General features: G+C 40.0%; 4 protein-coding genes across 9 annotated transcripts; 2 read left to right on the top strand and 2 right to left on the bottom strand.

Moving 5' to 3' along the window:
* Nucleotides 1–565: 565 nt before the first annotated feature.
* Nucleotides 566–1494, bottom strand: LOC108052994 (ADP-ribosylation factor-like protein 3). Of its 3 annotated transcripts, none has more exons than XM_017135559.2 (4): nt 1276–1494; nt 1089–1223; nt 800–1036; nt 566–741 (listed from the first exon to the last, which is right to left on the bottom strand). In XM_017135559.2, the coding sequence occupies exons 1-4, from the start codon at nt 1414–1416 to the stop codon at nt 694–696; spliced, it is 561 nt and encodes a 186-aa protein (XP_016991048.2). In that variant the 5' UTR covers nt 1417–1494; the 3' UTR covers nt 566–693. The 3 variants fall into 3 exon arrangements, with proteins under 3 accessions (XP_016991048.2, XP_016991049.2, XP_044314600.1); XM_017135560.2 differs by having other exon boundaries at nt 1089–1234; nt 1276–1388; XM_044458665.1 differs by lacking the exon at nt 566–741 and having other exon boundaries at nt 985–1044.
* A 143-nt stretch (nt 1495–1637) lies between these two features.
* LOC108052993 (ADP-ribosylation factor-like protein 3) lies at nt 1638–3626 on the bottom strand. 2 transcript variants are annotated; one of them, XM_017135558.2, is made up of 4 exons: nt 3341–3622; nt 2383–2511; nt 2188–2319; nt 1638–2129 (listed from the first exon to the last, which is right to left on the bottom strand). In XM_017135558.2, exons 1-4 carry the CDS (start codon nt 3341–3343, stop codon nt 1854–1856), a joined length of 540 nt encoding a protein of 179 aa, XP_016991047.1. In that variant the 5' UTR covers nt 3344–3622; the 3' UTR covers nt 1638–1853. The 2 variants fall into 2 exon arrangements, with proteins under 2 accessions (XP_016991047.1, XP_016991046.1); XM_017135557.2 differs by having other exon boundaries at nt 2188–2511; nt 3341–3626.
* A 48-nt stretch (nt 3627–3674) lies between these two features.
* On the top strand, nt 3675–15391 carry LOC108052992 (RCC1 domain-containing protein 1). 3 transcript variants are annotated; one of them, XM_017135555.2, is made up of 5 exons: nt 3675–3778; nt 4124–4643; nt 5024–5099; nt 5155–5700; nt 14854–15391. In XM_017135555.2, the coding sequence occupies exons 1-4, from the start codon at nt 3694–3696 to the stop codon at nt 5608–5610; spliced, it is 1137 nt and encodes a 378-aa protein (XP_016991044.2). In that variant the 5' UTR covers nt 3675–3693; the 3' UTR covers nt 5611–5700; nt 14854–15391. The 3 variants fall into 3 exon arrangements, with proteins under 3 accessions (XP_016991044.2, XP_016991043.2, XP_016991045.1); XM_017135554.2 differs by having other exon boundaries at nt 14815–15391; XM_017135556.2 differs by lacking the exon at nt 14854–15391 and having other exon boundaries at nt 5155–5467; nt 5518–5621.
* Nucleotides 6230–6850, top strand: LOC108053507. Its single transcript, XM_017136193.2, has 2 exons — nt 6230–6338; nt 6398–6850. Exons 1-2 carry the CDS (start codon nt 6334–6336, stop codon nt 6654–6656), a joined length of 264 nt encoding a protein of 87 aa, XP_016991682.1. The 5' UTR covers nt 6230–6333; the 3' UTR covers nt 6657–6850.
* Nucleotides 15392–17236: the final 1845 nt, after the last annotated feature.

Below are 17236 nucleotides of genomic sequence, written 5' to 3'. Positions count from 1 at the left end.
GCTTTGTCACCACATTGTTGCTATTCAGACACGAGCATCTCACTTATTTACAGGGTCAACGCAGGTCACTGATTAACAGGCTATACTAATAAATAAATTTAATTATTGATAAGCTACATCAAGGCCATAATGTTTGGAACGATCAGGAAAATTATCAATATTCTTATCAAACAAAAAAAAAAAATAACATTCCAAATAAGTTAGCGAACAAATAAGAAAAAAAAAATGCATAAATAGTTAAAAAAAGAAAGAAAAAACCAACCTAAACAAAACCAGTGCATTGATCAACATAAAGATAAGCCAAAATGTAAATGAAGAACCACAGAAACAACAACAAACACAAGTAGCATTGATCAAATAAGACAGCAGATAGTCGGCCATGGCACTATATCCGAAGGAAAAAGAAAGTAACAAGCTAACAAGTGCAGAAACGACAGACGGACAGACGGCAGACGGACGAGGACATGCTAACAACTCAGGAGGGATGAAAAAAACTTAAGGTCGGAGATGTCCCTCCGCGTGCACACTACCAAATAAATACCCCCAAGGTAAAAAATACAAAGTATTGTTTCCAAAATGACTCATTAAATATATTATTTTCTTAGAATATAGTTTTCCCTAAATGCATAGCAATTTTTCTTATGCATTTAATGTACAAAGGGTCGTTTTTAAAATATCAAAATATGAAAAATATCACTTCTTTTTCTTATCGATTTTATTGGTAATCCAGTCCACGATTTCCTGTCGTAAATAAGTACATAATATAAAAAGTGTTTTAATAATGTGGATCTTCACTTACCTGAATTCCAGCGCCTGTCTGCATGGAACATTCTTTAATCGTCCAATCCCGACCCTCTAAGCGATCTAGACCCATCAAATCGATTACTGTGGACATGGGCAGAGATCCCGAAGTGTCCTTTTTATTGGACAGGATTAGCAGAGGAGTTCTATTAAGCTCATGATGCATCAGGACATCGCATAATACGCAACGAGCCTCGCTTAGGCGCACTGCATCCTTGCTGTCCAGTATAAAAATCTACGTTTCTAGGATTACAGTCAGATCTATTACCCTTAAGACATTTTCTTACCAAGACCTTTGCTTTCTGGTAATAATTGGGCCACATCTGCCTGTTCTTCAGATCCCCGTTAATATCCCACAACTGAACTTTATAATTATTGATTATGAGGGTCCACTCACTGACCTGCTTGTTAGGTTCCTTGGACTGCAAATATTCTAGGGTAAGAGTTTGAAAGAAGGTAACAAGCTAGTCTTACTTCGCCATTATAAATTTCCGACAGGCGGGCAGTCAAGGTGGATTTCCCAGCATTATCTAACCCTAGGATAAGCAGACGGGATCTATGTGAACCCGTGGGCAGGATCTTTTTGATGAGCGAAATGGGTCCGTAAAAACACATGGGGAATGGAATGTTGTGTGTACCTCTTTTCACAAATGTTTTCAGTAATAAAATATAGTTATTTGGTAGAAATATAGGATTTACAAAGCAATGCCTTCTACGTTCCGATAATCATTATTACATTTTCCTGTAAGAAGGATGTACTATTTCCTGGTATAATAACATTTTTTGAAGTTTGTATTTCTCATTAGCATAACAAATATTTATAATAATAGAAAAGGTTTGCCTTTTTGTATAGTATTTATTTAAAAAGAACAATGTTCTTTACAGGGAGCAAGATAAAATTGAAATTAAAACAAATAAATAGTAATAAATAAGAAATAAGTCTTAAATTAGAGATTAAATCAGTTGCAATATTGAGGTGACATTATAATTACGTATATTTATGAATTCGATCTTAGGAAAAACTTAACAGGCGAAGGTTCCGATAATTAAGATTACTTCTTCATGTTTTTGCAGACCCAGTCCATTCCCTCCTTGAGACCAGTGCCATCTACAGCGGTGCACCCCTTGATTTCCCAGGTGCGACCCTGCAGTTGCACCAAACTCATCTTTTCGGCCACCTCGGAGGCTGTCATGGCATCCGGCATGTCCTGTTTGTTGGCGAAAATCAGCACTGGAATCTGTTTTAGCCGGTTGTCCATCAGCATCTCGAACAGTTCGCTGCCCGCTTCAGGAAGTCGAGCCCGGTCCGTACAGTCAATTACGTAGATCTGAAATAAGCAAATGATTTGAGTAAGCAATACATATTAAAATCAATTATAGTCTCACCAGCACGTCAGTATTGGCAAAGTAGTTCTTCCAATATGGCCTGATCTTCCATTGTCCCCCGATATCCCAAACATTCAGCTTGAAACCATCGGCTGCCACGGATTTGATGTTAAATCCGGCCGTGGGCGTTACCTGCGGGGTTTCACTCCGTATTTTATGGGGAAATCGAAAGCATTTCGCGGCCCTCATACGCACCGTGGTAATGTCCTCCGAGGCCAGTTGCTTCAGTATCGTAGTCTTGCCCGCATTATCCAATCCCAGGAGCAATATGCGAGCCTCCTTTTCCGGATTGGGTCTCAGTTTACGCAACAGCGAAAGTAGACCCTAAAATATTTCTAATATTAGTCATTGTTTGCTTTAAGAGATACAATTTTAGTCAATGTTAGAAGAGAAACTCCAGAAACAAAGTATAACCTGATTTGGTTTGCTCCTAATAGTCTCGATAGAATTGTTCTCTGAAAAAAACCTTGAAATGATTAATGACACAATTGCCACTTCCAAATGCAAGATTATGAATGGGAGTTGGACTAACGATTTTAGTTGAGAAAATAAATGGTTTTTGTGTGTTTTTTGTTTATAGAAACAAAAAGAGGCTAGAAAGAAAAAGGTGCACCTGCTGATAGATAAGAAATAGCTTATCAATTTTTACACTATTACAAAACTAATTTGCTTGAATTGTGATAAGTGAGTGCAACAGAAGCATTCAATAATTATGGTTTTAAGGTAATGGGTGCTACAAGTTTTATTGGCCAAATTATATGAAATAAATGATTATTACTTTGTGAACACAATAACAGTGAGAGTGAGATTTATATTGAAATTGGGAAAACATTTTTTTGTTTTGCAACCAGACATATATTATTGAATGACTTTGAACAAATATTGTTAATAACTGAAAGGGTAAAACTGTTATCAACTGTAGCTTCTTGTTTTTCCGAACCACCTATTTTTTTGAATGGCGATAAGTTCGCGCCAAAACTAGGGTATTAGTGCTGGAAAAAGTTCTTTTGGAAGCGCAGCCAACATAACGAAGTAGTGTTGTAAAGTTTTGGGGTTGGTTTCCATAACAACGATCGCGAAATGAAAACAAACCGAGCAATTACGGAATAACAAGGCACTTAATTGGCTGTTACGGAACCGGGAGATAACCTACCATCCTATAATCAACGAGGGAACGGAGGTCGGAACGATCTGCGTCACTATAACTATATTTCTTGGATCCGATAATCCGATAATACGGTGGCTGCCCGGCGACGGAGTCTTCTGGTGGTCAAAGTCGGGAAAAGTTGGGGTTTCCAAGAACTGGATCAACCACCAAACACAACATCACAGGTTCAGCGCTGCACAACTACTAAAAACAGATACAAATTCGCTCAACGCTCCAACAAATTCCGGCAACAACAACCAAGCGTCGCCGAGCAACCGCTGCAAAGGAGTGAAAGAGAGGGCCGAGCGGTGGCGGCCAAGTGGGTGGGGGAGCGGAATTGGAATTGGAACGGGAAGAAGATGCCGCTGCTATTTACGGGCTTCAACGCATTTGGCCAGCATGAATGTATCAGCAGAGACGTCGACTGCGCAGCCGGCTTCAGCGGTTTGTAACCGGCAACAAAAGCCGACGATCATTTACTTAGTTCCCTACAGTAGACACTAGCTAACTCAAATCAGAAGCTTGCTTCGGCAGGTCACAGCTTACATCATGAAGCAGCTCTTCACTAAAGCTAGCCTATTTTTATAAAACTTAAGTCTGATTTCTAGACTCTACCGTAGGATAAATGCAGATTATCAACATAGGATTTATAAATTTAAAACCTACATTTATAATATATTTTATTTATTTGTTAACCAATAAAAAAGTGTAGAAAATATTCACTTATCAATGCTATTATTGAAGAGGTCCCACTGTACGCATACTAATTCAATGCTGCCTTTATTACAGAAATAAATGCGCCGGTCTCGACTCAGAACCAGTGCACGATTTCGATCGGTTTTCGGTATGCGGCCCTCGCCTTTGGCAGGAAGTTGTGGCTGCGTGGGCTATTGGATGATGGCCCAAATGAGTGCGTGACCCTCAAGGCGGCGGGGGACATTAAAGCCCTGGCCGCTGGCGATTCCCACTGCCTGGTGCTACTAGAAAGCGGTCAACTGTATCGGGTGCAACCCAAACTGCAAGCGGAACTACTAGTTGTCAGACTAGAAGCTCCACCCCGATCCAATTCGGGAACAAAGCGCTCTTTTTTTGGGGCTCCCAAGGCGCCCTCATCGCCGATCATCGAGCACATTGCCTGCGGATCACATATAAACGTAGCGGTCAGCTCGGAAAACGCCGTGTTCAGCATTCCCAGCTGCCTGCACCAGTTTGCCGAGCGCCAGTTCCGGGTGAAGCAGCTCCAATGTGGCCATGAACACGCCGTGCTCCTCAATGTCAATGGTGATGTATTCACCTGGGGAAATGGACTGTAAGTGAGGTCATGAATGCTCTTGGTTGTGCAAAAATACCTTTGCGGAAAGTCTGTTATTTTCGCCGGAAGTTTGTCAAGTATTAGGGGAACATTAGAGCTGTTTTTGGGTCTTATTTTGGAAAATAATCTAGAATTATTAGCGATAAGCTTTAAATATTCACATAATAAGGAGAAGTCATAAAATTTAGTGTAAATATTTTCAGAACATATCTAAGAAAAAGCTGGTTTTTATCAAATAAGCAATTTTATCAAACTTTTAGTTACATAAAACATAATTTATTTTCCTGTAAGGGTATTTAAAGATTTGAAGCAGTAATCTAACGATTTGCCTAATCTAATTTCTTACTATTTCTGCACACTCGTGTCATAATTAACAGGCGCGGACAGTTGGGTCAGCCCGTGCTCAAAGTGGAGGAGACGCCACAATTGATGGAAGCGCTGGCGGGGATTAAGGTAAATATTTACGTTGTCTACTTATCTTAGAGTGACAATATGAAGTGCCTTGCAGATAACTCAAATAGCAGCCGGTGGTTGGCACAGTGCGGCCATATCCGCCTTCGGAGACCTCTACACCTGGGGCCTCAACTGCAGTGGCCAGCTGGGCATGCGTGTGATGAAACCAGGCGGCTTCCTAAAAGAGCCCACTGTTTATCCGCTGCCGCAGTTGCAAGATCTGCCCGAATGTGGTTGCTCCAAAGAGGCAAAGAGCAATGAACATGATGATGATGACTGTGCACCGCTGAGGGTGTTCGCTGGATCTCGTCACACTTTGCTGACCCGGCGGTGCGGGCGGCTATGGGCCAGTGGTTGGTGCCAGCACGGTCAGTTGGGAACGCAGCTCCAAAACCGGTCTTATATGGACGCATTTCAGGCCCTTGATGGAATCAGGTTGAACACTTGCTCCGATGATGTTCTCTGCGGTCCTTGGTCAACGCTGCTCTCTTTGAAAGGATCAGGGAATTGAAAAATAAAACAGGCTGTGAATCCTAAATGGAAATTGGTATTGAAAAGGCCACAAAACATAATTAACTTAATATTTTACAAAGTTAAGAGGGTAAGTTTAATATTAAAAAAAAAATAATAATAATTAATAATTTGTTTTGTTATTGATAAAAAGGATAGGTAATATTCTTATTAGAAATTTGTTTTAAAAAGCTTTGCAGTTTTGTAAGCTTTAGTTGTTAGCACAGCAAATACAAGCACCAATTTACTTTCGACTTGCATATTTTTCGGCGGGTGAAAACATGTAGAAATGATTTACCTCACTATTGCTTGTAAAATAAGTCGTTTTTTTTACTGTAAAATATTTTGTTAATTTTGAATTTAATTTAAAATGATTTTCTTCAAAATATTAACTGACCTTTTACGATTTTTTTTTAAATATCCAAGATACTAGTGCAGATCTCACTTGGTCAAATATTTGATCTATTTTTGTTATGTAACAATTAGCTAATTTTAATTTAATTACCATTACAATATATATTGTAATCTTCCAATTGTTTTTTAATTTATTTTTTGTCGGCTTAAGCGTCCCAAACAAAACCCTATATCGATTACTTTTGCTCCCTGTATTCGATGTAGATTTGGATTAGGTTATGCTTCGTAGGCGTTGGAATAAGTGTTTCTTTTGAGTAAATCGAAATTAATAAAATCCAACTAAAGGCTAGAGGTGAAGAGAACCGTGGGGATGGCGTAAGTTGAGGTGGCAGGGTGTTGTCCCTCGGCCTGTATTCAACTTTCCCGATTCTCAGTCCCAGCGTATTCATCGTCCTGTTCTGGCGTCTGTCCGTGCAACTCCTTTACCCGTACGGATACATGGACTGTTCGCTGCAGGAAGCTCTGGGTAATGAGAACCTAATATGGAGCAAGGGGGATCGGATAGAGGTGCAGCTTTTAATGCTGATGCGGGACTCCTTTCGGACCACGATCGTGCTCGTGATGATGATGGAGATGCTGGCCTGGCTGGACGCAGCCCTGAATCTTCCAATGGCCCTGGCCGCCAGACTTTAGTCTCGGGAGTGAACTCTGTCCCTGTTCAGTTCTCGCACCATTTCATTTAGTGCCCCATCAAAACAACAGTACTCAAATAATTTCGTCTTGGGGTAGGACCGCCATTGTGCCAACGTTCGTCGTCGACGTCGTCGCTGCCCATTTAATCAGTAAATTGTATTTTTAAAAATGTTATTAAACAATATTTGCCTTAGCAAAAGTCAGACGCTCACAGTGCAATAAACTTCAGCACTTGAGCCGCTCGACTGACTGATTGACTGATTGACCGAACGACTGACGTTGGGATTTTTTCTTTGTTTTAACTTAAACTCGGCGCGAACTCGTGATTATTTCGATTTCGTGGAAGTGCGTTCCACGCGAAGGTTTCGATCGGAATTTCATGCGTGGCATATGGGTTATATTATTTCTGATTACAGTTCAATTGATTGCTTCTTTGATAGCATAGGCCTTCTTAAAGTGCTATTTTTTCTGAATTTTATATGGTTCGGCGAATTGTTTCCAAGGGATTACGAAAATGTAAGCATTTTATAATGGGTACTTAAGTTTCTTTTTTTTACACATTTATACACATCATACTTTTATGAGTGGTTATAAAAAGAACAATTAGGTTTAAAGGTTTTAAAGAGTTTAATCCATTTTAGTTTCAAAATAGTTATTTCACCTTAATTTGACTTAAATATATAATATGCATTGTCTTGAAGAATATATGTAAGAATTACAAACAAATGTGAGTTATTCCAATTTTCATTTATAATATTTATAGATTGCCTCACGACTGTTAAGTTAATGTTTATAGTTGTTTTCTTACATTAGTCATATCCAGCCCCCTTATTGTAAATCATTTGCCTTTTTCAGATATTTTCTGTCCGTCAAAATTAAAATATTTTTAAGTTTTTCCTAAGATACATTTCCCAAGAAAACTAAATTTTAAAGAAAGCTTTCTTTATTTTGGGGCAGATCTTTTACTTTTTAGAAATATTCGCTCCCGTAAAATCAATTTCTTGTAGCGTCTTTAATCGTCGTCGCAGCCCCATCAATTATAAATGCCTATATACATATACGTTCCCGATCCCATAAGCGAATTTTCCGCTGTATGGTCTGCGAGCGAGTTCAACGCTTTTATGTTATTTGCCAAATGAAAAAGTAAAAAACAAATGTTTATCTTATAATGCACTGGGTGGCAGTTCAGTGGAGTTCTGGCGACACGCACACATGGTGCGTAAATAGGCTTTGCTTTTGGGCTTTACTTTTTCATTTTATGACCGTTTTTTTTTTTTTCGTTGGCAAACTTTGTTATCATCAAAAAAAAAGAAACTCCCGGTGGAATATATGTAGTCTGTGCAAAAAAGGAAAACGGAGGGGGGGGGGGAGTCTTGTCAGTTTTAGGTCGCGAAACTATTTGCAGCTAGAAATTGCCACCGCACGGTGACTAAGAGAAAGAGAGGGCCAGATGAGTCCAGAAAGAGAGGGCGAGATCGCCGGGGAGTTCAAGCGCCTCGCTCAAGGCAATTTTTGCTGTCTGCAGCTTATCAGGGCAACTGGAACCACTCGGAGCAGCGAGTACGAAAAAGTGCTAATTGTAAGCCCCCCTTTTCGAGGCGTTTTCGTTACTCGAAAATTGTAATTCATGCGTGCCAGCAGACGCCAAAGTTTCAACAGAACTCAGTCAATCATAACCGACCGACAAAAAAGTGCCCAAGAACACTCCTCTTTGGCCCAGGGAGTCAGTAGCTGTCTGCACCTTCGGTTTGGGGAGTGTTTATGTTTGCCCTCTGTCCATGTCCATGTCCAAGAAGCAGATGGAGATGGAGATCCCTCCAAGTGCGTGCCACTCCGCAACGCTGAGCAGTGGCCACCAGTAGCCGATTCGGAGTCGGATCCATGTCCATGCTCGAAAGCCAAACAATCAACACCCGCCTCAATAAAAGTACAGGGAATTCTCGTAACTTGCTTCAAAATTTATGAAGGAAAGGCTAACAATTCAGGAAAATGTTATAACATTTAAAATAAATTACCTTTATGGGTGCAGGAAATAATTGTGAGGTGTTAAATTCATTTAATTGGTTATAACAGATTGGTAAATTTAAAAACTACATCTTCCTATTTGTTACATTTAGCGACCTTTCACTGTACTTGCTTGGGCCTTTTTTGTGAGTTGTGTGCGAAAACATCATCACTCCCATTTCCTGACCTACCTTGGCGCCTGGCCTGGCCAACACGTGTTTCCGTGGAGTGGGTGTATCTGTGTGCCCACAGCCTATTTGCTTTTGGGCGTACATTGAACCGCAAAGGCCCAGAACTCAGCGCCACCCCCAACTAATCATCACTTTGTTGCTGCGTTAATGACTCGCCTTGGATTTGCCAGCGCCAACTCCCATTGGAGCTTCCCATTTAAGTGGATGCACCAAAAAACTGAAAAAAAGAAAATACACAGAGGGAAAAGGAAGTCGTGTTGGAGAGCGTGTTCCCAAAACGTTTTGGCATCCCAAATGGATGTCGGTGCTCCTCCCCTATCACTCAAAGTGCCATAAAAATTATGCATGAATGTATTTGCTTCATTTCTACACGTTTTTTCTCTTTTTGGCCAAATATAAAAAGTGCCGCAACCCCCAAAAAAAGAAAAAAACCAAAAAATGAAAAAAAGAAAAAGGGAGAACGAAAATGAAACGAATGCAGCAGCGTCGCATTTTTACGGCTCCATTCATGTGACGACGGAAGTGTCAAGTGGCTGTTGGCAACTCGTCGTCGACGGGAAAAACTTCCCAACCCCCCCCAAAAAAAAAGGCGCACCCACCCACTTTTCCTGGGCGTCCTTTTCGTCAACGTCGCCTCTGTGCATCGAAAATGCCGTTATTGTTGCCAGTTGTCTACATGCTCTATGCTCCCATGTACATCACATCACATCAGATCCCCCTGGTCTCCGTTTTTTTTACTTTACCACCGTGAATCCCTTCTGCCCATGTCTACTACGTGTGCCCAAGTTGCATTCTCGCTCTCTTTCACACCCTCTATACCCGTCTCTTTCGCCACTGACGTCTGTCGTCGAGTGGGCAAACTTTTTAGCGTATGCATGTGTATGTTTCGTTTTTCACCATTTTTTTTCTCACATTTTTCTCCATTTTTCCCATTTTTTTGTGTGTACTTTGCTTCATTTTTCTATGCCCTTCATTTAGCTGGCTTTGTTCTTTTTGGGGTACAGTTGTGCTCGTAGGGTTAAGTAGCCTCTGCCCCGGACGAATAAGTAGCTGCAGATGCCAGATCCAAAAGTTGACGTCTGCACTTTTCGGAATAGGCAGTGGAATGGTTCCTAAGACAGCATTTTCCGGGTTCGGAAATACTACTTCAAGACAAATATTTGAAATGTATACATAAAAGGGAGCAAGCAATCTATCCACAATGATACCAACAATAAAACAAACATTTTTGTCCCAGATACGAAAATCATTGTATCGTAAGATTATTGTATCGATTTTAGAGTGTGAAATATGACCGCCTAAAGCTTCAGCATTATCAATTATCAAGGGTACCCAAAATAGTCAACATTTTAATATCCAATTTATTAAGTTAGAATGCCATTTATCATCTTATATTGTTCCTGATACATTATTGTATGTTAAAATTTCTAATATCATCTAAACAAAATCTAGACTTTTAATTAGTTCCTATACAAAATCACATTCAACATAATTTTGAGTAATAAATTGCTATCGATTATAGCTGCTTCTAATCTTTATGGTTTCTAACTATAATATATATTTGAAATGATATTTTTTTTGAAAATTCCTTTGAACAAAATCAAACTCACAATACCGCAAAGGACTTATCGCAAAACAACTTTTCACCATTACTGTTTTAATTCCATTACGCACAACTAAGTAACTAAAAGTAATTCCGGAATAAAAACTCAACGGGAATGGCAACAAAACTTGCCAAAGAGTCACTGCAATTAATGACATTTAACTACGAACCCTTGACCCGCCGTCCAGGAACAAAACTCCATGTTTTGGCACCCACTCCTGCTGAAAATGCCATGACAGCTGTCTAATTTGTCGCAGTAATTTGCGTTGACAAGTTGATTGTCCCGTTCATGCCAGCCACTCCCTAATTGCAGTTAGCCACTTACATAACCAGCAATGATAGACCCGATTACATGATTACACTGGGACCCGCAGAGTCCGGGCCAAAATCCACGAGACCACGACAGCCTGGTCCATGGGGCTTTCGCTTTCGATGCCCGATGCTTTCTGGCCTAGCGCATCCACTGCTCCTCTGCCTGTTGGCACATCTGCATTGCACTGCGTCTGCCGGTATAATGAAATTCTGTTGCCACTTTTCGACCTTCACTGGAGTTTCCACTCCCTCCCACCCGCCACTCCACTATCTCGCTGCAGTTTTTGGCCAAACAAAACGCCCAAAACGGCGTCCATTCGTGGCCGTGGCCATGACCATGCTGCCTTGGCCTGCCCCACTCCGTCTGGCCCCGTTCGCCTCTCGGTTGTTATTTTTGGCATCACCAGCATCAGCATGGAAACGAAACGAAACGTGCTGCCTGCCAGACTGCATTTCCCGGCTCTGGCCGCGTGCCACCAGCTGCCTGTTGCCTGCTGGCGGTTCACTGAGAAAATAAATGGGTAACTTGATTTGTTATTTAATCAGATCCAAAAAGAGCAAAAACAAGATGTTTTTTATCAGAAAATATACTAACAGGTTTCAGTACAAGTTAGCAAAATCAGATCAATCTTAAATCATTAATCATCAACAATTTAAAACAACGTTTTTTAAGGCAGAATATTATATTTTATTTAATTTGTTATGAAAAAATTCATCATAACTTTAAAGCAGTTCGAAATTTTCTTAAAAAGATTAGTACAAAATTGCAAATGGTGATTATTTTCAATGCATAAATATAACTTAAAGGCCTTCAGTGAAACCTAAAAATTATCCCTATGGTATTTATTTTAAGGAAACATTAAAAATGTTTGTGAAAAACTCATCAACTATACTTGCAAGTTTTTCTCCGTGTGCACTTATATCTGTGGCATTGGGGCGATGCCGGGCACTGGAGTTGGACTCGGATTTGTGTGGCACTGCATCCTCTGGCGGTGGCGAATGCGTGGCGGTGGTATTGTGGTGGTGGTGGTGGTGGTGTGGTGCTGCGGTGGCATTGACATTGGCGGCGAAAGTGTGGCACCAGGCAGGCACACTTCGCAACAGTTGTATTTTTGGCTTGTTACATGCCGACATGCCATTCGAATGCCACACTGCGTATACGTAATGCGAATGCTCTATTTTTGTGTGTGTTTTAATCCAATGATTCCATTGAAACAGCATGAATAGAGATTACGGCATTATGGTTAAGTTGGATCCTCTCCATGTCGCGTTGAAAAGTTTCGGAGAGTTCTTCAAGTCGAACTGAATATCCTTCGAACTTGTGACTTGTGCATTTCAACTTTTCCACTCCACAACTTTCCGCTTGAAGTTGTCTTCGCCCTCGTATGCGAGAATCTATTCCCATTTTTAATCTCACTCTCCTTACGATAATATGCACAATTTTTTCCAATGTCTGGCCAAAAACCGTCCACATGGCTGTCTTGTCTGTTTTTTCGTTTTTCCGTCTGTCTTTCGGCTTTACTTCCCCGAACCCAAGCCAACCATTCGATTTACATGCTTCGATACTTTGCGATTCTCCGTCTACGTCTCCAACTAGCAACTTCATCTCGTTTATGGTATGGGTATTTTTCTGCTGGTCTTCCTTACTTTTCTTTTTTATTTTTTGCCCACTGCTTTTTGCTCGTTTGCATATTAAAATTTCATATATGAATTTTTGCTTTATTAATATATCTTGCAGTTATTTTCGTTGGTTGGCTACGGGTTAGTTGGGTTCTTGCTCCATTTGCCCCATCAAAATGGATGTTGAAATTAAATTTCATTTGTGTCTTCACAGCTTAGTGAGGAGAATATGCGGAAGAGGATGGAATGGTGCGAGAGCATTGCGGTTCTGTTCTGGGTTTTTGCATCTGGTCTGTGGATATGTGCTTGTGGATCGGGATCCGGGGCTTAGCCAGCGCGAATTATTGAATTATTTCGCCAGCAGCTGGTAAATTCGATTTGCTCGCTGGCTGCCATATCACTTGCAGCATATGTATCCGGATCTGTGCATCTTCCCCGGCACTCGTATCTCTGTATACCCATGTACATACATACATAATATTCCCATCAGCGTGCGGAGTTCAACTAATTTGTTTTTACTTCATTGCATCGACGGAGCGTCGATGACGACGGCGACGTCATTGAAAATTAGACAAATTGGAAGAGTCAAAAAGGCAAAAAATATAAAAATAATGTGCGGGAGGGAGGGGAGTTCAGCCATTCCATAAACACCAGTCTGTGTCTGCGTTGAGTGTGAAGAAGTTGGCGAGCCGAACCAATACAGCTGCACAATCAATTTGCACACACCAATACTGTGATGGCATATCATTTAAGTAGCAAACATCGCGCCCCCAAATGTGATGACAGTAGGGTTACTCAATTTACTTTATTATGGTCATAAGCTCAGGAATATGACGGAAACTAATTACTTACCATTGATTGTACACAAGACCACAACAGATTATTCGTTTGGATTTTCATTGAAATTTCTAAACAACAAATATATAATCCCCAATAATCAATATGAAAATGGTTACGATTTAACTTTTTTATTTGCGATCTCTAAAGAGCTTAAATGCATTTAAGTACGTATACGTATTAAATAATACGTAAGAACGTTAAGTACGTATACGTATTAAATAATACGTATACTTACTTACTAGGTATTTTCCTTCATAATTTTTAGCATACTTTTTGGCGCCTTACCTTTTCAACCTCTAGGTTAATACAAATTTTCTTTTTAAATCACTAAAATGTATCTTAAATGCTGCAAATTATTAGACATAGGAATATAATAGGAATATTTCGCACACTCTTGGAGCCCATCGTCACTATAACATTAAGGTATAAAATTTAACCCTGACCATCCCTACTAAAAGACATTCTATCTCCACTCTTTTGGTTGTTTTTGGCTTTTGTTTCTGTTGTTTTTTCGTTGCTTATTCTTTTTGTGCGCTTCGACGCGTCACCGATTCGCAATGCGTGCGTTTGTGTGAGAGAGTGTGTGCGTGTGTGTGTGTGTGGGAAGTTTATTCAACCAAAGGTTCGGTTCATTGAACTTGGCCAAATGGAATGGCGAATATTCGGTTGTCGTAGGTTAGTTAGGCAGTCAGTCGCCCATTGTGCATTCACGAAATGAAGTTGCGGCGAGTTAAGCACCCTCACTCGCTCTCTTTCTTCACCGCCGGCTGCCATCTCTTTCGCACGTGGGGGAAAGGAGTATGGCATTTATGAGAAGGCACAAAAGACGAACTGAATGGAATGGCTGGTTGACAAACTGACTTGACTGACTGACGAAAACTGTGACGAAAAGTGAATTGGCAAATGCATTCGCATTCGCATTCGCACTCGCACACACAGATGCACATATCAAAAGCGCATAAAAAGCAATAAGTGAGCACTTTATGGCACTGAGGAAACGCCGTTTGGGCAGCCCTCTCCATGTGTCGCATGTTTGGCAAGTGTGGGTTAAGCGCACGGAGGGGTTAAGGCGCGGGTTTCGGGGGCCGGACAATCCACATAGGGCTCAAAATAAACATTGATCGTTAAGCAAATATAACAACAAACAGCGGCTCAGTTCTGTAGTTCTCAACGATATCGATAAACGTCCAATGAACCTATTTATTCTGAAGTACTATAGACATATCAAATCTCGACCTCCTATCAATCAAGTACTCTTCAATTTTATGCTGAAGTTTTCTAGCAAATTCTTTATTCTTGTAGGCTAGTCAAATAAGGATGTAATATTAGTGCTTAAACAATACAAGTTAATCGTATTCGAAAAAGCAATTCCAAAAACACTTATATTCGTACATCAAAAACATTTTAAAGTCTAAGTGTCTAAGTCTAAAAATTATATGATTTTAACCCACTCCAAATAATAATTTCTTAATAACAATAAAATATTATATTTAATTAACACGACTTTATTATAGATTTTAAGTTGTTTTAATTATGTATCTAATCATCGTAAAATGTAACAGTACAGTAAACTATTTCTTTTTTCTAGCTTATCTGCAGCCATTTACCCTCCGTAATTTATTTGCAGCTGGTTCTTGTTGCCAAATAAGCCCTTTCAGTTCTATGAAATCGTACGCCTTGATGGCTTCTGCTCTGCTTTGATTCCGGCTGCCTTTCAATTGTCACCGACGAAGATCCGCCAGTCAACGCCAACTTACCACAAAATCTGCTGCGAAAGGGGCAGAAGCAGGAGGCCTGTTTCGGATTGGTGGCGTCTTGAGGCAAATGGTTAGATGGTTAGATGGCTACAGCCAGAAGACCCAAAGCTTTCATAGACGAAATATGAGGCGCAACCGAAATGGCAAACGAAGCCGGGTCGGAACCAGTAGACCAATCTTCTGCTTTTGCTCCCTACTGCCCCATTCCCCTCCACGCTCATTTTGCATATGGGTAATTTGAGAACATTTGCGCTTTAACTGCATGGGAAAAAACAAAAATAAAAGAAAGAGTGCAGCCGGCAAAAAAAGAGATCCAGCAAGAAAAATATGTGCACATGTGTCGCCTGCTTTGGCCTGGCCTGGATATCGACAGTGGGACTTCGTTAAATCGTATTTCAAATAACTTAAATTAAGGGACATCGAATTATATATATTTTTACAATTATTATTAAAACTATTGTTGGTTTATTTTTTCTTGGGTTTTAATTGTATTCATAATAGGATTTAAAATATGTTATCATATGTTATTTTATACAATTCAAAAATTTTGCATTATAACATTTAAGAATTATTTTACATTTATTTTAAGAAAATATGGATTTCTTTTAGATAATGTTGTATAAAATGTACCTGTAAGTCTTGATGGAAAATGTTTATTTTGAAAGTCTTTCTGCAGATCGGCTGGTTTTTTTTACATCTTTTACTTGGTAATTACAAGTCGAACCAACTTGTAGGTGCTTAAATTTAAAACTTGAATAAAAAGATTCTGCCCATAAAAGTTCCACTTAGTCAATTTCAACTGTACGCAGATATCTCGACGGCCATGTCCATGGTGTAGTGCTTTCAAAGGCCTAAACCGATGTCGCCTTGTTGCTGGTTGTTGGTTGTTGTTAGTTGTTGTTGGTGCTATTGTAACTGACTTTGAGGGCTTCATCATCTGCTTTCGGCTGGTTACTTGGGCTCCGCCGACGAAAACTGACAGCGACCATGGAGTCGAGTCGAGCAGATCCAAGTGGCATGGCATGGCACGGTGTGGCATGGTGTGGTGTGGTGTGGCACAGTGTAGTGTGGAGTGGCTTAGGCTTAGGTTTTGGAGTAGGCGCTTCCAAGGGTAGGAGACACCAACAACGTCAACTGGCGGCGCATTTCAAGTTGACTTTATTTTCAGCGTCTACTCGGCCGGTGTCCGTCTGTTGGTCTTTTGGTCCCTCGGTCTCTGGGCCTCTTGGTTTGCATTTTTACTTGGCACTCTCCTTATTTGCATTTCTTTTTAGTTTTTTTTTTGTAAGTTTCTTTGGCTCCGAAACTTGATGAATTGGGAATTAATTCCTTTTGACATTGTTTTTTAGCATGCGAAAAAAAATTGAGAATACCTCTTGGGCAAAGTATGTTTGATATCATCTTGGGTTTACGATCCATTTAACTCAGTATATGAAGTAAGTCTTTTACCATTGGTTTTTACACTATTAGATAAAATGGCCATTTAAATACAATTAGGATATTTATTCAAAGGCTATAAGGAAATAAGGTAGTCTTCTAATGATTAATTTAAAAAATAAAATTAATATTTTGTAAATATATAATTTCACTTTATTATTAAATTCTGTTATGTAAATTAATTTTCACCTTCCTCTGACAAACATTTCCATATAACTCATACCTGTGTTTCGAGACCTTTTCTATCGGCTTTTTGGGCATTTGATATCTTTTGTGGCTGGGGACTCAATGAAATGTTTTTTCAACTAGCACTCCCCTTTCCAAAGCACACATATAGGCATTTATTTACACATTGGCTAAGCCTGTGACTTTTCCGCTGTCCCCGCCCTTAACCCTTTTCCCCGGGATTCCCCCAATTCCCCGCTTTGGCCAAAGTTCATTGCACTTTTTGCGCAGAATTTGTTGCCTAACCAGCCGAAGAACAAACGCACAGGCGGACAATTTGTGTTGTTGTTGCTGCTATTGTTATTGTTTTTGTTGCTTTTGTTGCTTTTATTGTTGTTGCTCTCCTACTCTTTGGCTTTTTAGTTTCCTTGTGTGCGTTTGTATGTGTGAGTGTTTTTTTCGTGTTTGGCGTTAACATTGGCAGCAGGTGTTTGACATTGCGTCAAAGGTATTGCTGCTGTTGCACAGCGAGAAAATCTTAGAATCTCTGAGTTATTTATTTTTTCTCTTAATCTATAATTGGATAGACATTTACTAAGGACACAAAAGAGGTTTGATGCCTCCATAAACATTGGCTTTATTTGCGTTAAA

Source organism: Drosophila rhopaloa, unplaced genomic scaffold (genome assembly GCF_018152115.1).
Source record: "Drosophila rhopaloa isolate 14029-0021.01 unplaced genomic scaffold, ASM1815211v1 contig_167, whole genome shotgun sequence".
Classification (NCBI taxonomy): domain Eukaryota; kingdom Metazoa; phylum Arthropoda; class Insecta; order Diptera; family Drosophilidae; genus Drosophila; species Drosophila rhopaloa.
The sequence above is the reverse complement of the archived record's forward strand: the minus strand, read 5'-3'. Positions and strand labels throughout refer to the sequence as shown.